General features: G+C 46.3%; 1 protein-coding gene across 6 annotated transcripts in view; it reads left to right on the top strand.

Annotated features, from left to right (window-relative positions):
* Positions 1–20,730, top strand: part of LOC137376957 (proline-rich protein 5-like) — a 179,163-nt gene that overhangs the window by 137,895 nt on the left and 20,538 nt on the right. For 4 of the 6 annotated variants that reach the window (XM_068045952.1, XM_068045953.1, XM_068045956.1 and 1 more), the window contains one exon: positions 471–609. The exons of the other annotated variants lie outside the window; for them this stretch is intronic. In XM_068045952.1, coding sequence (XP_067902053.1) covers positions 471–609 — 139 coding nt within the window. The remainder of the gene's footprint in view (positions 1–470; positions 610–20,730) is intronic. 6 annotated transcript variants of the gene reach the window in all.

The following is a 20,730-nucleotide window of genomic DNA, read 5'->3' as shown; positions in this document are numbered from 1 at the left end:
CTATTGATTTCAAGCCTTGGAGCAGGTCTGCATTTTCTGGAAGTTTATGTCACTTTAATTCCAATTTGTTAAAGGGACATGGCACTTTAAAGGAGAAATGTGGCATAGAAGGGATGTTGGGTTGTGGGTTCAATCCAACTGTTCCACCGTACCCGCTGAGGCTCCTGTCTCACTCCTGCTGTGGAGAAGTACTGAGGCTGGGGCTTTGTCACACAGGAGGGAAGGATGAGCCACCCTGAACCATTCAAGCAGCTCCTGCTGTTTATTTTCACAGCAGCAGTGGAGAACTGGCAGCCAGACCTAACCCCTCGGACATAGGTCCTCCTTGGCACAAAGAAATCCAACACCGGTGCCAGGGAGGAAAAATAACTTCATACATGTGATTGTCACCCTAAAAATATACAGTGCACTTCACAGCAACAGTTCAAACCAACTTTAAACAGTTCATTTGCTGATGCTTCTTTTGCCAGGGAGCTCATGAGCCTAAAGGCCCAAGTGAAGAATACATTCAGCTGGAGCGACTGGTGCAGTTAGTTGTCTCCCCCTATCTGGGCACCTTTGGACTTCTCTCCAGGGACAGGAATGTTGCACATACTATCTGCATGTTTGGTAGGTCAATGCCATTTGCTGTTTGTAAGCAAGGGGGAGGTGGGAGGCAGGGGAGAGTGTCGAGGGAGGCAAAATGCAGCCACATTCTTAGTGGCTTTTGTCAGCCCTGACAGTTCTCAATGATTACCTCTTTTTGTTCAGTTCCTTCATGTACATTATAGTTTCTAAGGGAGTTTTCTATATACTTGTGTGTGGAGAGCTTTGATGATTTTTTAAAAGTGCAACGTGTACATCAGCTGATCTGATGAGTCTATTGAATGTTTATTTCATACAGTGATTGAGGGAAATATTGACTTTGTGCGAAACTGGAGTGAGCGAGTCGACAGCCTCACTCTTGATTTTTATTCACAATGACTTCAGCTGGGATAGCTATAAAACGGGAAAACAGGCTGTCAACTCACTATCACACATTTTACACTAGGACACAAAGTCAAAATGACCCCCATTAACTGCAAAATGGATGCTTGTACAACATTATTTTAACTGTCAATGGATGTCTGATTATATTAATTTAGTTTACAATAATGTTAATATTATTTAAGACAGAAAATCACTTCATAGAAGTGCAAGATGTCGTAGTCACAGTCAGATGAAGTTGTAACCTTCACTGGTGCAATAGCTGCTCGTATCAATGGATTCTTCTTGGGACATCCCAGGGTTGGAGGGGTGGTCGCAGGTTGTGTGGGGGTGTTGGGTGGGGGTGGGAGTGGCAACTGTTAAATCAAAAAAAAACCAAGCAGGGTGGGGTGGGTGCTGTTAAAATGCCCCATGATGAGACATTACACAGTTAGATCCCACTGACCTTCATGGATCCCAATATTAACCTGCTCATTTTATCAGGCGAGCAGGACATCTGTCAGAAGACAGTGGGATCCCCACTTTAAGAATGTAAAGCAGCCTCCGATTACATCATGGAGTCCCGACTGCGATTTTAACCCCAAATTGCCTACGTGGGGAAACCCTCATGACTTCAGGGGCAGGCTAAACTTGTTAGGAAAAGGAGCAGGGACAGAAGAGGCCCATAAAGGTAAGTTTTTCTTAAATATTTCTTTCTGTTTCCTTGAGGGCCAGGGGCAGCAGTAGTGCTCCTCTAGACTCCACAAGGAAACGTGGGGCCTCCCTTCACCAAGCTTCTCTCCCTTTCTGACCATCTCCTCCTACCTGACTGCGGGGGCTGTGCCTATGAGTCCCTGGCATTGGACTCACGACACCCAAATTCCCGCCTGCTGGCCAGCTGAGTAGCGCTTCCTGCTGGCTTCAGTGGGGGGATTGACTGGGCCAATGCAGATTAGGCCTAGGAGTTAAAATCACATTCGCCTCAATCCTTGCACCAATCTCGCTCTCCATTAAAATCACCCTCACCCATGTAACCCATCCTGCCCCCAAAATAAAATGTAGATCTTTAGCCATCTGGGGTGACCTGAATTATTAGGCTAACATTGAAAGTCTTCGAAAGGAATATACCCTGACACAGATACGGCTCTGTAGTGCTGCTGGTCCTGGCACTATGGAAGCCCCGAACTCAAAAAATGCCAACTGGAACACTTCCAGCTCTTCAGGTGCAGCCCGCGTGGCGCTCCGTGACTGACAGGGTGTTAGTGCGAGCATACTGTGCATACACCAGAAGCATGCTGAGTGGGCAGATTGTGACATCAAAGAGTCCCTAATGCACATTTATTTTAAATTCTTTCATGGGATGTAAGCCAGTATTTGTTGCCCATCCCTCATTGCACCAGAGAAGGTGGTTGTGAGCCGCCTTCTAACACTGCTGCAGTCTATCTGGTGTAGTAGATACACCCATGGTGCTGTGAGGAAGGGAATTCCAGGATTTTGACCCAGCGACAGTGAAGGAACGGTGATATATTTCCAAGTCAGGATGGCGTGTGACTTGGAGGGGAACTTGCAGGTGGTGGTGTTCCCATGCATTTGCTGCCCTTGTCCTTCTAGGTGGTAGAGGTCACTGGTTTGGAAGGTGCTATCGAAGGAGGCTTGGTGAGTTGCTGCAGTGAATCTTCTAGATGGTACACACTGCTGCCACTGTATTTCGGTGGTGCAGGGAGTGAGTGGTTAAGATTGTGGATGGGGTGCCAGTCAAGCGGGCTGTTTTGTCCTGGATGGTGTTGAGCTTCTTGAGTGTTGTTGGAGCCGCACTCATCCAGGCAAGTGGAGATTATTACATCACACTCCTGACTTGTACCTTGTAGATGGTGGACAGGCATTAGAGAGTCAGGAGGTGAGTTACTCGCTGCAGAATTCCCAGCCTCTGACCTGCTCTTGTAGTCACTGTATTTATGTGGCTGGTCCAGTTAAGTTTCTGGTCAATGTTAACCCCCAGGATGGTGATGGTGGGGGGATTCAGTGATGGTAATACCATTGAACGTCAAGGGGAGATGGTTACTTACCCTTCTGTGGGAGATAGTCATTCCTTGGCACATAAGTGGCAAGTACCATTTGCACCGCATATCAGCCCAAGCCTGAATGTTGTCCAGGTACTTCTGCAAGTGGGCACAAACTGCTTCAGTATCTGAGGATTTATGAATGGTACTGAACACTGTGCAATTATCAACGAACATCCCCACTTCTGATCTTATGATGAAGCAGCTGAAGATGGTTGGGCCTAGTACACTACCCTGAGGAACTCCTGCAGTGCTGTCCTGGGACTGAGATGATTGACCTCCAACAATCACAACCATCTTCCCTTTGCTCAGTATGAATCCAACCAATGGAAAGCTTTCCCTCTGATTTGGAGCACAATCTGTAATTTTGGACCAGTCAAGTCTAGTCGAGTAGGTCCAGTCAATGGCCTCTCTTAATCACTCCCAACTGAATATGCATTCAGCTGTCCAAGGGACTGCCCCACTAATATTACTTAAAGGGATAACCATCCAACTTCCAGGTGAGGTGCTTTTGACTTATTTTTGCTGGTGCAGCATTATTGGAAGTACTGTGTTCTGTGTTATTGGAGGAGCTTTGCAAACCGTTTCAAGGGAGGGGTGCTGGATCTTGACAAGGAGGTGAGAGAAGTTTGTTGGTCTGTCAGGAGAACATCTGCTTCAGTAACAGGGACAATAATTGCAGTCACTCTTGGGCTGCAGCATGATTTGGAAATGGAGCAGCCTGTCTTGCGGGTGTGCCTGCCTGTCCTAGTGCTTCTTCATAGAGCTACCCCAGTGGCTGCAGCATGGCTGGTGGAAGGCTGCTGACTTTTCTTGGGGGAGACTGCTGATGGCCTTGCAGGACTCCCTCGAGCTCTGGGCCTTGTGGGCCGGTCTTCGGACTGCACCACCTCAGCATGGGCAGCAGCGGTCTGGGCTGTCTGGCTGACAGGCAACATCTCTGGTGGAGTGGCAGCAGTGGGAGCACGAATGCTGTCATCTGAGAGAGAGTGCCAGTGGCAAGTCCCCGGGCAGCGCCTCAACAATCCTGGTACTCCATTGGAGAACAGATTGGTGGACTGCTGTGAGAGCCCACACACCCCTTTGAGCACTGGTACCAGCAGCCATAATGGCAGCAGTCTGAACTTGGGTGGCAACAAGCACGTACCTCATGGCCCCCCCATCTGAGCTTCCACTACAGCAGTGAAACGCTCAGTGGCATCCCCCTGTGCTGCACAGGGAGCTGTGACATCAGGAATCAGATGCTGCATCACTGATGGGTCCACAAGTGACGGAGTTAGCCATCATTTCCACACTGGAAAGGATGGGCTGTAAGCTCTGCACAAAGCCCTGTGCCAAGTTGAAGCCAGTCTGCCTCACATTCCTCGACAGTGACAGGAGACTGTCTGGCAGGCCTGCCAATGTACCAAGCATCTCAGTGTGCATGCCCATCAGTGGTTTCCTGTATGCTGCCCCATTGAGGTCCTCATCTGAGTTCCCAGTGAAATGGCACACAACCTATCCTTTCCCCCTGACCTGTCTGCAGCCCATTCATGCCCAGTGACTCACCACGTGCTCATCGCGACTCTGTAATAGCCTCTACTCTTCATGCAGTGTCAGTATCTGAGCTGGTGGTTGCAATCAAGTGGCAATGCTTCCTCATCAGAGGTCTGGTGTATCTCTTCTTCGTGGTGAGGCTACACTGGTTGGTCAGGCAGCAGTTCTTGGGAATCTGAAAGCAGAAATGCAGAATGGCAGAGTTGGGGTGAGATAAGGGGGTTGGGGGGTGGAGTAGGAAGCAGCAGACCTATGACCACACCATCTGCAGCTGGCTCTTCATGCTGGATAGCAGGATGAGAGTGAGGTGGGATTTGAGGAGGGTCATGAGGCAGGAACATACCATCATCCTGAAAGTTCTCGGCAACACCTGTTGCAACTGCCTCAGTCACAGCCAGCAGCATAATACTGAGCACCATCTCCTCCATGGGCTCAGTCTATGTCGGTATGCCGGGCCCCAGCCAGTTCCCTGCTGCTCCCTGTAGTTATGGGCCACGTTGTCCTGCAAATGAGAGCAGAAGATGTCAGTGAGTGTGTTGTACTGTGACTGATATGCCTGTTATAGCTGAATAGCTGGAGATATGTGGAAGCTGTGAGAGGTGGGTGTGAGGCTGGCAGAATTGGTAGGTGTGTGTGAGGGTGAGATGGAGTATCTGAATATTAGGCAGGAGTCCTGCTTGCTGATGAGTAAGTGATGGGGTTGTGGTGCTTTGAGCAACGTGAGAGGTTTGTAAAGCAATGGCTAGAGATGTCATGTGAAAATGCATTCTCTGACCTTGACTACCCGTGTGAGATCATTGAACTTCTTTGTGGCACTGCGTCAGGTCCTCGGTGCCTAATTTCGGGAATTGATCTCCCTGGTCACCTGCTCCCAGGGTGCATTTTGAGGGCCTCCTAGTCCCCTGTGGCATGGCATCTTTCCTCCTTTCCATCTCAATCACTAATGCTTCCCTGATTGCATCAGAAAACCTAAGGCCCTCTCTCTGCCTGTTGCTCCTTTTGCTATGCTTTTTCTTCCAGAGACAGTTATAGCAGCTCCAGTTGGAGTGCAGCTCCCCTTTAAGAGGGGCAGGCTGTGTTTAAGAGGTCCAGGCTAGTTGTACATCATGCTAGCCGTGCACACTGCTGAATCCCCTGCTAAGTATGCAGCCAGTCAGCAGTAGAGGCCTGCTACCCGACCCGAACCCGACGGGTCCCAACGACTTGTCGGGTTGGGTTGGGCTGCGTCCGGGTCGGGTCGGACACACACGGTAAGTGCTCTGCTGGTAAGTATTAAAAATAAAATACTTACCTGAGCTGGGAGTCCAGGATGAAACTGAGTCTACTCAGTGAGCGAGTGACGTCTCTATGATGTCATCGCGCATACGCTGCAGCTTCCTGCAGGTTCGGTGTCAGGAAGGTAAGTAAAGGGATGGTCGGGTCGGGCAGAGTTGGGGCGGGTTTGGGTCGGGTTGGGCTCGGGGCAAAATCAGAGGGACTCGGGCCGGGTCGGGTTCGGGTCCGCTGCGGTTCGGGTCGAGTTCTTTTTCCCAACCTAAAGCAGGCCTCTAGTCAGCAGTGCATTCCCCGCTGGGCTCACTCTGAAATCAGTTAGATGAGCAGGCAACATGAAGTTTGTGTGCTGTCTGCCTCTTCGGGACTGGGGTAATTGTGCATCTTGATCCCTGGGTCCAAAAATGGGCATTATTGAATTTATCCTCCCCTCTGCCGCCCCCTTGTGTCTGTGTATTCCTGTGACTCGGCTCCTACACCGTTCACTGCAGGGATAAGTGAACAACTGTGCAGAGGTCTGCAAGCTACGGCCATCAGCTACATGTGGCCCACAAAGCCCCAGGCAACAGCCTTCGATTTGTGACTGTCTTCCTTATTGGCTGGACTGTCCCATTTGCACATTGTGGGTCCTGGAAGTTTGGAAAGGGCCATTCATAGTAGATCATGGTGCTCCGAAAACATGGATGCCACAATCTAGATAAGTTAGATGTGTGTCGCAGCAAAGACATACACAGTTTTGGCGTCTGATATTTCAGATAGTATTTTGCTATGCCAAGCTGTATTCATTTCAGTATTCATTCTTGGAATGTGGATGTTTTTGGCAAGATTAGCATTTATTGCCCTTCCCTAGTTGCCCTTGAGTAGGTGGTGGGAGGCTGCCTTCTTGAACCACTGCAGTCTGTGTAATAATGGTTCTCCCAAAGTGCTGTTAGATAGGGAATTGCAGGATTTTGACCCAGCAACGATGAAGGAGCAGTGATATATTTCCAGCAGTTCCAGGATTTTGGGCCTGGATAGATCCTCACAGAAGTGCATACCACTCCCGAGTCATAATTGTGACATTCACATGCAAAATGTGTGTCCTTGTCAGCTCCTATGCAGTAGATGCAAGTGAAGTGTAGCTCCTTGGGAATGTTGCAGATTGTATTCTGAGCTCACACTATCCTGCTTTACCGAACACAATTTTTTATTTTAACTGGAAAATTATGGGCTGCCCTTTAATATTTGAACTCCTCAGAATACAACCTCTTTATGTTCCGTGGCCTTGCTTGGAGTCTCTTCAATCGATAAGCTCGAGCTGCACCTCCAGTAAAATAATCTCCACAGCAGACCTTAGCATGAAGTCTAAATGATTAACTTGGGTCTGTTAGGACCTGAATTTCACTGCTTGATAATCAATGATTCATCATGCAGTAATTCTCAGAGGGAGGGACAGTTCAAAGTGGAGCCAGTCAACCTGAGGTCAGGCTAGAAGGTAAGAGGCAGAGGAAAGCTGGAAGTGCACAGCAGTTCAATGAGGCTCTGGAAGGAGATAAGAGACCAGTTATGGTGGTCACAACCTGTCTTTCCTCTTCATTGATACTAACTAGCCTACCGTTTCCAGCTTCTTCCAGTTTTTATTTCAGACTTGCAGCATTTGCAGCTTATCCTTTCTATTTCAGGCCCAATTTTAAACCCTTGTGGCCAACAAGGAGGAGGAGGCATGTTGGGGAGGGGGGTGGGGGAAGGTGGGGTTAAAATTGAGGCAGCATGATACCCGCCCTGTCCCCACTCAGTTCATGTCATTCATTTTTTTTATCGGCACAATTCAGACAGATGTGGACTTCATTGAGAAAATGTCATTTTAAAATGTTTTCAATGTGACCAACCCCTGACGCCAGCAACAGAAGAGGACCGAAAAGGTAAGTTAATATTTTTTTCCAAAAGGTTTCCTTATGGGCCAGGAGGAGCAGACGTATTCCACCAGGCATTCCAAGGAAACCTAGGGCCTTCCCTGTCTAGGCTTCCATCCTCTGGCGATCACACCCAGGAACATAGGGAGGTAGAGTCATTTATGGCACAGAAGGAGGCCATTCGGCCCATCGGGTCCATGCCAGCTCCCCATGGAACTATTCAGCCACCCCTCAGCCTCCTCTGTTCTAAGGAAAATAACCCTAATCTATCCAATCTTTCCTCATAGCTGCAACTTTCAAGCCCTGGTAAATCTCCTCTGTACTTTCCCCAGAACAATTATGTCTTTTCTGTAATGTGGTGACCAGAACTGTACACAATACTCCAGCTGTGGCCTAACCAGCGCTTTATACAGTTCCAGCATTTTGTATTCTATACCTCAGCCAATAAAGGAACGCATTCCATATGCCTTGCTCACCATTCTATCTACCTGTCCTGCCACCTTCAGGGACCTGTGGACATGCACTCCATCGTCTTTCACTTCTTCTACCCCTCTCAATATCTTCCTGTTTATTGTGTATTCCCTCGCTTTATTTGCTCTCCCCAAATTCATTACCTCACACTTCCCTGGATTGAATTCCATTTGCCTCTTTTCCATCCACTCTACCAAACCATTGATATCATTCTGGAGCCTACGGCTGCTCTCTTCACTATCACCTACACGGCCAATTTTTGTGTCATCAGCAAATTTTCCAATCATGCCTCCCACATTTAAGTCCAACTCAATAATATATACCACAAACAGCAAGGGACCCAACACTGAGCCCTGCGGAACGCCACTGGAAACAGTTTTCCATTCACAAGAACATCAGTCGACTACTACCCTTTGTTTCCTGTCCCTGACCCAATTCTGGATCCAACCTGCCACATTCCACTATATCCCATGGGCTTTCAGTTTTCTGACCAGTCTGCCATGTGGGGCCTTGTTAAATGCCTGTATAAAATTCCATGTAGACCACATCCACTGCACTATCCTCCTCAATCCTCCTTGTTACTTCCTCAAAAAACTCAATTAAGTTAGGAAGACATGACCTTCCCCTAACAAATCCATGCTGACTATCCCTGATTAATCCGTGCCTATCTAAGTGGCAGTTTATCCTGTCCCTCAGAATTGATGCTTTATTAAAATCCATATAAACAGCATCCACCGCATTCCCTTCATCAACCTTCTCTGTTACTTCATCAAAAAATTCAATTAGATTAGTCAAGCATGATCTCCCTTTTACAGATCTGTACTGGCTATAGTTAATTAACTCTTAATTATCCCTGGTATTTGCTGTTCTAGCACAAGAAAGAGGATGTTTAAGTGCCTTCTTGGAGAGCAGTAGCCACAAGGTCTCAAGGCCCTAACATCATCCTGGAAGGGTGAAAGGCTGAAACATATATTTAGTCTGCCTTCAGGTATCTTTCAGCTGCCCCCGCGGGAGACTCGGCCAAAGATAAGGGACATGTGCTTGGGGGCCAGTACGATCTCATTCATTTAGCTTGCATTTACAGCAACACCACTGCCTCCTCCATCCCTCCCCTGCCACAGCCTCCATCTCCCACCAAGGAAACCCTGGTAATCTTGGAGGCAACTTCAAGGGGACAAATACCCCGTAAAACACGTCTTTGTCCCACTCTCCTGAACTATATGCCCAGTAATTGAGTGTTCCCAAAGGGCAAGTTCAGGAATATCAGCCCCAGTAAATTTAAAAAGGGAAATGGAGATTTAAGTAGTCAAGTGCAGTTATTTATCAAGTATTTTGAAGTGACAAGTTGTTATCAGCATGCATAATGTCCCATAATGCTCTTATCTCTTAGTGTTCTATCTTCTATTCATGTGAATTATATGTAATCTCTGTGAGAAATGAAACTATGATTTTTAACTATTAATGTGCTTCTCATGGCCATTGCCTTAATTTCCAGTCTGGGATGGATCCTCTTGGTATTTCTGAGTACATGTTCCTTCACGCAGCTCGTATCTCCTTCTCCTCACTTAAATTATTGAGCAGCGTGATCTTCTTGTGGGCAACTTACAAAGAACAAACACCATTGAATCAATCACATTTATCAATCTGTCACCAACATATCACACACACCAATCTTTCCCTGGTCTTTTACATTTACCACTCTGTGTCCAGTTTATCGGCTCCATTTTCATAATCAAACACATTCTCCGTGCATCATCCAAACCTATTCTCTAACTTGTTGATCATTCTATTCAAATTTCTTCTGTATCAAACGCCTTATTGTTCTTAGAGTCACCTCACTGGTCAATGGCTGAATCAGTTATGATCTCCTTGAAAAGCTGAAGGAACAGAATGTATGGTTGTTAAATTGGCAGAACACACAAAGATAGGTAGGAAGGTAAGTTGTCAAGAGGACATAAAGAGTCTACAAGGGGATGTAGATGGGTTAAGTGAGTGAGCAAAAATTTGGCAGATGGAGCGTAATGTGTGAAAATGTGAACTTGTCCACTTTGGCAGGAAGAATAGACAAGCAGCATGTTATTTAAATGGAGAGAGATTGCCGGGCTCTGTGGTACAGAGGGATCTTGGTGTCCTGGTTATTATGCAGGTAGAGCCAGTAATTAGGTAGGCAAATGGCATGTTGTTGTTTATTGCAAGGGGAATCAAGTATAAAAGTAGGGAAGTTTTGGTACAGCTGTACAGGGCCTGAATGAGACCACATCTGGAGTACTGTGTGCAGTTTTGGTCTCCTTACTTAAGAAAGGATATAATTGCATTAGAAGCAGTTCAGAAAAGGCTCACTTGACTGATTCCTGGGATGAAGGACTTATGAGGAAAGGTTGAGCAGGTTGGGCTTGTACCCATTGGAGTTTAGAAGAATAAGAGGTGATCTTATTGAAACATATAAGATCCTGAGGGGACTTGACAGGGTGGATGCTGGAAGGATGTTTCCAATTATGGGTGAGACTGGAACTAGGACAGAGTTTAAAAATAAGGGGTCTCCCATTTAAGATGGAGATGAGGAGAATTTTTTTTTCTCTCAAAGTCATTAGTCTGTGGAATTCACTTCCTCAGAGAGCAGTAGAGGCAGGGTCACTGAATATATTCAAGACTAAGTTCGATAGATTCTTCTTAGACAAGGGAGTCAAGTGTTACAGGGGACAGAGAGGAAAGTGGAGTTGAAGCCATATTCAGATCAGCCATGATCTTATCAAATAGCAGAGCAGGTTTGAGGGGCTGAATGGCCTCCTCTTGCTCCTAAGTCGTATGTATGTTTGTATGATTCCTGAAAGACACATTGTGGCTGATTTTCGTGCATTGGCTTAAGTCAATTCTGACCGGTTAAGATGCAGATCTCTCCAGTACAACACTCAAATGTCTAGGATTATTCCTCATTTATATCTTTGTTCCCAGTTCCCAGTTCCCAGTGTAGGTTTGAATGGATGTGGGGAACACATTAGTGCAAGTTTGCATGTAGGTGCTCCTCATTCCTGTTTACTTGTCTTCTGCTTTAGGATGGATACTCTGGGAAATAGAAATGGATGCAGACAATTAAAGACAAGTGGCAGACTAGGAGTAGATCCTCACAGCCCTTGAAAAAGCACCTGAGGCATCTCAGTACATTGGCATCTTTTGCCTAGGCTGAAGGAAGAGAGGGACTGATCTCTGGCAATTTTTACCCTCTCTTGCCCTTTCTGTGCCATTTTCTGGAGTGTCCTAGTTTCATGTCTCTCGAACATCTAATAAACAGCTAATGTTTCTTACCTTTGATCTCTGCATTTTTATTAGCTAAGAACATTTTTGATCTCACTGCCCCTCTAACCTCAAGCATAACTCCCACATCTCCTACCTTGCTAAAGCTGCCTATAAGCAATTTGGTTTTCCTTCTTGTGCCAAGCACTTCTTTTTCCATCAGTAACTCTGACAGTGCTTGTGGGATTCAATAGGCCTCAGGCCTCTGTGCCTGTTAAAGCCCCTGCCCAATACACTGCAATACTTTGGCTGCCCCAAACTGTGTTATTGACCCAATTCCTTTTCAGACCCTTAGACACAAGCAAGTCTTTACCTTCCTCAATCTTTCCAACCCCCTACAATCTTCAGGCTTTCACAACCCAATCTACCATGCACATCAGTCAGTTGTTGATACCAAATCCATCTCTTAATCTGCCACTCAAATCAATTGCCATTCAGTCATTTAGTCCATCTCCAGTGCTAACAATATGTTTCTTGCCACATTTTTTTAACTATTGTCCTGTTTGTAAAAACAGTGTGACCTTCCTGCAAAAGTTCATAGAATATTTAAACCATTGATGGGAAGATGTACCTTGTGCCTGCCCCTCATTACATTGTAACGGTTCCCAATCAGTGAGGCTGCTTTAATCTCCATGGCCTTGGAATGGCTGAATTGACTTGTACTATATTATATGTTAGAATTGCAAAATTATATTTCCAGCTATAAAATCTGTGGGAACAAAGCCATAAAGATTAGAGCCAGACAGTGTAACTAGGGATTGGCAACAGAGTGCTTAGTAAGCTTGTCCCTTCACACTGTGGCTAGAATGGTGTCAAAGTGGCCAAAGCCCAATAAGCAGGGTCACTACTGATTGAAGTTTTGTATTTTGTTAGTTGGGTGTTCCAGGATTTTTCTACTGTTGTTTTTGGCAATCACGTTCGATCAGTTCTGCAATGCTGAGTTTGCTGGGCATGCAGGTCAGTGACAGCCCTGATTCTCTCACCCACACACAGTGCAAGTGCACCTCTTGTGTCCTGCCTCCCAACTTTTGTTGCCCTAATTCACTGTTCATTGCCAACCACCCCTTTACTCACTGCAGAGACGTTTTATTCCAGTCTACAAATATTTGCCCTCCAAATTTCCCTTCAATGAGCCACATTTGCTTTAAATTGCATTGGGAGCCTTTAATAACTTGCAAGCCCCCATGCTTTCTTCACCCTGCACCCTCCCCCATGTAGTCACACTTCCTGCTCAAAGCATGTTTAATTATACAGTAGCACTGGACTCACAGTGCCAGCTCCCCCTTGTGCCAGAGCATCAACCAACACAATGAGTTTCTGATGGCACTAACCCTCCAATTTTGTACAAAATTTTAGCTCAATTAAATTTAAATTGGTTTCTGTAAATGGCAAGCTGAAAGGACTTTCCTGCTGCCTGTGTCCATGGTTATGAACACCCTTTTCTCTGTTTCAAGCCTTTACAGCATTAAATTGTATCAGGACTTCAACTCCTGGCTTTAGCCCAGGAAACTTTTAATATCCCCAGTAATTGTTCGATTGTGATAGTCAAGATATGGGTTATTTTTGATCAGTGAATGGATAGATCTAGCTTCTATTAGTCACATCTGGGGTAGAAATTCATCTTGGATGGTAGCATATTATGCGTGGCATCACATAAGCCGCCTGTTATTTACCCCACTTGATAATTCAATTCTTTGACTTCAGTAGAACCAAACATCGGGTGAGGGCATATAACAGGCAACTGGTTTCTACCCTCTGAGTTCTTGTCTTATACTGTCACTTAGCGGGGGCCATAGAAGGAGCCTTCACGTCACATTCCCTGTCAGGCTTTGTTTAGCCTGCGAATCCTTCTACAATGTTACACCCAACTTTTTCTCGAGCCAGAGCCTGCATGGGTAAGAGGCGAGAGGAGGTGTAGCAACATAAGAAGAAGTCACTTAGGACCAAGCTATTTATACTGGGAGTGAGTTTTGACACTGCTGAGTTGGCCAGTGAGTTGGAGGTGGAGTGGGATGTGTGGTTTTAAATCACTCATGACTGAAACTGCAGCAAATAGAGTTTCCCAAGTACAGCAGAATTATTTCTCCAGCAAAATGCAGTGAGTGGAGGATGGCTTACATAATACAAATCATGTGACTAAAATCAGTCCCAGACTCTTACAGCAGTGTGGGCTCCAAGTGTGATTGACAAAGCAATTAACCAATTTGTAGAGTCACTCTATGCAGCCATTTGTATTGTGGAAGAAGAGTGAGAAGGTGCAATGCTTGCCCAGATTAAAGAAACAATCTGGCTGTCCATTTGCTCACTCTTACAGCTCTGTTGCACTTGCAACTGTTCTCGACCTATGAAAGGTCAAATAAAGACTTGCCTGCAGCCACTTGTCAGTAAGCTATTGTCAGTTTGAAAAATGACCAAACTGTTACCTGTAGTGATTGTTCCAACCCAGATGTCTAGCTAATAAAACTCTCACAGTTTTGCTTTGTTCTGAAATTGTGAAAATTATTTGAGGTGACACAGCTGAGAAGTCACCCCTCTACCTCTGAAATGCTGGGTTTGAGTGTTGTAGCCAGAAGTTGTCTGAATTTGAGAATAATGACATCAAACTTTCACTGGTTCTTTAGTCCAGGTTATGCGGTTCCATCGTATGTATGAGATACAAGCCTGTATTTGCCTAAAAAGCACATCCAATGACATTGTTATTTCAGCATCAGGAAATGGTTTTAAAAAGATTGGTGAGAAACTAAGCATTGTATTGCAATCTTTATCCACTGAGTTACTCTTGCTTTTGTAGCACTTTAACAGTAGGTGTCATTGGAAAACCCTTGAGCCCGCTGAATGTCATTCATTTAGATCTTAGCCTCAACTCCATTTTTTCACCATTGCTCCCTTTACCTAACTAAAGTCTAACTACCTCAGTCATAAAAGCTCCAATTGTCTCAGCATTCACAGCCTTTTGTGGGAAGAGAATTCCGTATATCTGCTAACCTTTCACTCCTGAATAGATTGGCTCTAATTTTAAGATTATGTCTCCTTGTTCTTGAATCCCTCACCAGAAGAAATAGTTTCTCCATATCTACCCTCCCAAATCCTTTTAAATGTTAAACCCCATCAATCAGATCTGTCTTCAAGGGAGCACAAACCAAGCAAATACAAGTCAAATTTATGCAAAGGTGACTTCCTAATGAAACCATCTAAGCATGGTGAATCTGTACTGTAACCCATCCAAACTCACTATATCCTCTAAAGATGCAGTGCCCAAAACTGAAAACAGTCTGACCAAGGCTTTGCACAAGTGAGGGATAATATCCTTCCCTTTGTGTTTCAGTTCCCTTGAAAAAAGGCCAACATTCCATTCGTCCTTTTGCTCACTTTTTGTACCTGTCAACAAGCTCTTTGTAATTAGTGTTATAAAGTCAGAGGCCGAGTTTTTGTGTAGTCCCATGAGGCAAAGTCGGAGACAGGGGTGGGGGGAATGCGGACGAGGGAGTGGAGGGTCAGTCACCAAGCAGTCTTCCCGGGTGAAGGAGAGGCCGATGACGGCCTTCCTGCCCAGAGGCCAATTGAGGCCCTTAAGTGGTCTATTAATGGCTAAGTAAGGGTCTCTTCCCACTGCCGCTGGGATCTTAACAGTGGAGGGGGATGCCTCCACCGCATGGGGAGGATGTCCTGCAACACGAGGCACCCTCCCTGTGGGCTTGGGGGGTGGGGGGTTCCTTCTTCATGGGAAATATGTGGCCCACAGAGGATCCCCACCAGTCAGAGGATCAGAGGGTTGCTCGGAGTGGAGGGTGGGGGTGGGGGGGGCACAAAAAGACAAAGGCGGTGTTCCCCCTGACTTTTTGGCCCGGAGCCAGGAGCCCTGCCTCCAGCACAAAGTCCAGCGCATAGAGTCATCACAACACAGAAGGAGGCCATTCAGCCCATCGAGTACATGCCAGTTCACTGTGAGTCCCATTGACCCTCTCTTTCCCTTAATCTGTCCATGTGCCTTTTCGAGTTCCTGCTTTTATCTACTACTTATTGTCGCTTCTAATATAGTGGCATCTACATACACGGATATGCAACATTCTGGCCTAAAAGTTGGGCTACTTTGCCCAGGTCTGAAGCAGGTGTTAGTCCCTTTGCATATTTAAAGAAGGAACCTAATAGCTGCGTGAGATCCCCACTGAAAAATTGTTTTGGCCTGAGCCATCAATGCTCCAGAACACCTGCACCAAAAAGGTTAGCTACTTCCCTTTGAATGTGGAGGTCCCGGAGCAGCAATGCTTCTCCTAAACCCAACTTAAAAGACCCTCTTGATCATAGCTACTCCTGGCCTCCCAACCCCCGATCGCCCTCCCCCGATCGCCCTCCCCCGATCGCCCTGCCCCGATCGCCCTGCCCCGATCGCCCTGCCCCGATCTCCCTGCCCCCCATCTCCCTCCTTCCAAACTCATTCTCCCCAATTTCCCTACCCTGATCTCTTTCCCCGCGACCCTGATCTCCCGTCCACCCAGCTCTCCCTCCCCCTACGATCTTTTTGCCCCACACCCCGTGGACCCAAGATTCCAACCTCCCCACAAACTCACGCCCCCACCGATCTTTCTCCCTCAGTCTCCTTCCACACTATCCCCGATCTCCCTACCCCACAAGTAACACAAGGGGAGATGGACTATATTGTAACTTAATATGACATGGGACGTTACATAATATAATACATCTATTGTTAGAAAACCAAGACAGCATGGAGTGGGCTTCGCCATCAGAAACTCTTTGCTCAGCATGATAGAGCCACCTTCAAATGGCTCAGAACGCATACTGTCCATCCGACTGCTCACTGCCTCTGGTCCAGTACACCTACTCAGCATCTATGCTCCAACACTCTGCCCCCCACCTGAAGTTAAAGAAAAGTTCTATGAGAAACTCCATAATATCATTAGTAGCATTCCCAATACTGAACATTTGTTCCTGCTGGTGGACTTTAACGCCAGGGTTGAGGCCGACCATGACTCATAGCCCTCCTGCCTTGGGCGCTATGGCATTGGAAGGATGAATGAGAATGGACAGAGACTGCTGGAGTTGTGTACCTATCACAACCTCTGCATCACCAACTCGTTCTTTCATACTAAACCCTGTCACCAGGTTTCTTGGAGACACCCAAGATCACGTCGCTGGCACCAGCTGGACCTCATCGTCACAAGGCAAGCCTCTTTAAACAGCGTTCAAATCACACGCAGCTTCCACACTGCAGACTGGAACACCGACCACTCCCTGGTGTGCAGCAAGGTTAGACTCAAACCAAACAAACTGCATCACTCCAAGCAGAAGGGCCGCCCGCACATCAACACTACCAGAATTTCTTATCCACAGTTGTTACATAAGTTTCTAAATTCACTTTAAAAAGCCCTTCAAAACACTCCTACAGGGATGCAGTGACCAAGTGGGCCCACATCAAAGACGCCATCTATGACACAGCAATGACTACCTATGGCAAACATGTGAAGCAGAATGCAGACTGGTTTCAATCTCACTTTGATGAGCTGGAATCTGTCATAGCCGCTAAGCGCATTGCACTGTTGAACTACAAGAAAGCCCCCAGCGAGTTAACATCCGTAGCACTTAAAGTAGCCAGAAGCGCTGCACAAAGAACAGCCAGGTACTGTGCAAATGACTACTGGCAACACCTATGCAGTTGTATTCAGCTGGCCTCCAACACCGGAAACATTAGAGGAATGTATGATGGCATTAAGAGAGCTTTTGGGCCAACCATCAAGAAGATCGCCCCCCTCAAATCTAAATCAGGGGACACGATCACTGACCAACACAAGCAAATGGATCGCTGGGTGGAGGACTACCGAGAACTGTACTCCAGGGAAAATGTTGTCACTGAGACCTCAGTGCAGCCCAGTCTCTGCCAGTCATGGATGAGCTGGACGAACAGCCAACAAAATCGGAACTCAGTGATGCCTTTGATTCTCTAGCCAGTGGAAAAGCCCTTGGGAAGGACGGCATTACCCATGAAATAATCAAGAGTGCCAAGCCTGCTATACTCTCAGCACTCCACGAACTGCTTTGCCTGTGCTGGGATGAGGGAGCAGTAGCACAGGACATGTGCGATGCCAATATCATCATCCTCTATAAGAACAAGGGTGACCGCGGTGACTGCAACAACTACCGTGGAATCTCACTGCTCAGCATAGTGGGGAAAGTCTTCGCTTGAGTCATTCTAAGCAGTCTCTAGAAGCTGGCTGAGCGTATCTACCCTGTGGCACAGTGTGGCTTTCGGGCAGAGAGATCCACCATTGACATGCTGTTCTCCCTTCGCCAACTACAGGAGAAATGCCGTGAACAACAGATGCCCCTCTATGTTGCTTTCATTGATCTCACCAAAGCCTTTGACCTCGTCAGCAGACGTGGTCTCTTCAGACTACTAGCAAAGATCGGATGTCCACCAAAGCTACTAAGTATCATCACCTCATTCCATGACAACATGAAAGGCACAATTCAGCATAGCGGCACCTCATCAGACCTCTTTCCTATCCTGAGTGGTGTGAAACAGGGCTGTGTTCTCGCACCTACACTGTTTGGGATCTTCTTCTCCCTGCTGTTCTCACATGCATTCAAGCCTTCAGAAGAAGGAACTTTCCTCCACACAAGATCAGGTGGCAGGTTGTTCAACCTTTCCCATCTAAGAGCGAAGACCAAAGTACAGAAGGTCCTCATCAGGGAACTCCTCTTTGCTGACGATGCTGCATTAAGTCTCTGAGTGTCTGCAGAGACTCATCGACAAGATTGCGGCTGCCTGCAACGCATTTGGCCTAACCATCAGCCTCAAGAAAACGAACATCATGGGACAGGACGTCAGAAATGCTCCATCCATCAATATCGGCGACCACGCTCTGGAAGTGGTTCAAGAGTTCACCTACCCAGGCTCAACTATCACCAGTAACCTGTCTCTCGATGCACAAATCAACAAGCGTATGGGAAAGGCGTCCGCTGCTATGTCCAGACTGGCCAAGAGAGTATGGGAAAATGGCGCACTGACACGGAACAGAAAAGTCTGAGTGTTTCAAGCCTGTGTCCTCAGTTACTTGCTCTACGGCAGCGAGGCCTGGACAACGTATGTCAGCCAAGAGCGACGTCTCTACTCATTCCATCTTCGCTGCCTCCAGAGAATCCTTGGCATCAGGTGGTATCTCCAACGCAGAAGTCCTCGAGGCAGCCAACATCCTCAGCATGTACACCCTACTGAGCCAACGGCGCTTGAGATGGCTTGGCCATGTGAGCCGCATGGAAGATGGCAGGATCCCCAAGGACACATTGTACAGTGAGCTAGTCACTGGTATCAGACCCACCGGCCGTCCATGTCTCCGCTTTAAAGATGTCTGCAAACGCGACATGAAGTCCTGTGACATTGATCACAAGTCGTGGAAGTCAGTTGCCAGCGATCGCCAGAGCTGGCGGACAGCCATAAAGGCGGGGCTAAAGTGTGACGAGTCGAAGAGACTTAGCAGTTGGCAGTAAAAAAGACAGAAGTGCAAGAGGAGAGCCAACTGTGTAACAGCCCCGACAACCAATTTTATCTGCAGCACCTGTGGAAGAGTCCGTCACTCTCAAATTGGCCTTTATAGCCACTCCAGGCACTGCTTCACAAACCACTGACCACCTCCAGGCGCTTACCCATTGTTTCTCGAGACAGAGGCCAAAAGAGAAGAAGATTGTTAGAAAACAACTAATCCTGCAGCACAGCATGAGTACCTCACAGGGGTCCTTTTAATTAAATTTACGATGCATTGCCTGCTTTCACATTGTTTCTCAATCTCTGCTCTCTCCCTTTCTGTTTTTTTCTGACTTTTATTCACTCTTTTCTTGTTTTTGTACCATTTCTTTCTATCTTCAGCTTTTCTCTCTTTGCTTCTCTCAATTTCCCCTTCACTCGATTCTTTACTTTCTCGCTGTCTTACTCCCTGTTGTAACCAAACTTCTCTCCAAACTGCATGTGTGCACAGCCACACAGCAGTCCAGAAGTTACTGTGCAGGGGGAAAACAGGCCCCACACAAGAAGCGCTCCCTTTAAGATGTGTCAAGGCACAGCCGCGGGAAAGCTTAAAGGGTCTGCACAATGCATCAAACAGGCCACACACAGAAATACAATTGAATTCCATGTTAAGTTTGAAAGTGACATACTCCAATCCCAAAGGAGAATCTTAAACTTAAACAAAGCCAATTACCTAGGTATGAGAGGAGAGCTGACTAAGATTGATTGGGCAAATAGACTAAAAGATATGGTGGTAAATAAACTGTGGGAAATGTTCAAAGAAATTGTTTAAAATGTTAAGCAAAAATACATTCCATTAAAAAACAAATCCTCAGTGAGAAAGATCCTTCCATAGTTTACTAGGGAAGTTAAGTGTAGTATTAGTTTAAAAGAAGAGGCTTATAATGTTGGAAAGAATAGTTGTAAACCTGAGGATTGGGAGAATTTTAGAAACCAGCAAAGGGCAACCAAAAAGTTGATAAAAAGGGAAAAAAATAGAATGAGAGTAAACTTGCCAGGAATATAAAAACAGATTGTAAGAGATTTTACAAGTATATATAAAGAAGGAGAGTAGCTAAAGTGAACATTGGTCCCTTAGAGGCAGAGACAGGAGAAATTACCATGGGGAATGAGGAAATGACAGAGATGTTCAACAAATATTTTGTGTCATAAAAACAAGAAATGCTGGAAATACTCAGCAGGTCTGGCAGCATCTGTGGAGACAGAAGCAGAGTTAATGTTTCAGGTCAGTGACCCTTCTTCAGAACAGTTCTGAAATGTTAACTCTGCTTCTCTCTCCACAGATGATGCCAGACCTGCTGAGTATTTCCAGCATTTCTTGTTTTTATTTCAGATTTCCAGCATCCGCAGTATTTTGCTTTTATTAAATATTTTGTGTCTGTCTTCACAGTAAAAGACACAATTACTTACCAAAAAACCAAGAGGCTGTTGTGGGAGTTCACTCACCCTCCACACCCACAATCACCAGAGGAAACTTGATTCTTTTTCCACTGGTGTATTCAAGCATATGCAAGGGAGTCACATGTATCTAGTGATCCCGTACGACTCCCCGATCAATTGCATTCCATCATTATTATACAGTTCAGATAGATCCAATTATTAGCATACACCAACCACGGGTTGACATGAAATTGACATTATTTAATCAAAGCTAACTCACGAGATGAAATTGACATTGTTTAATCAAAGCTCACTCGTACACAGTGATTATATTAACATATTATAA

The sequence above is a fragment of the Heterodontus francisci genome, chromosome 14 (assembly GCF_036365525.1).
Source record: "Heterodontus francisci isolate sHetFra1 chromosome 14, sHetFra1.hap1, whole genome shotgun sequence".
Lineage (NCBI taxonomy): Eukaryota > Metazoa > Chordata > Chondrichthyes > Heterodontiformes > Heterodontidae > Heterodontus > Heterodontus francisci.
This window is presented reverse-complemented; position numbering and strand designations above follow the sequence as displayed.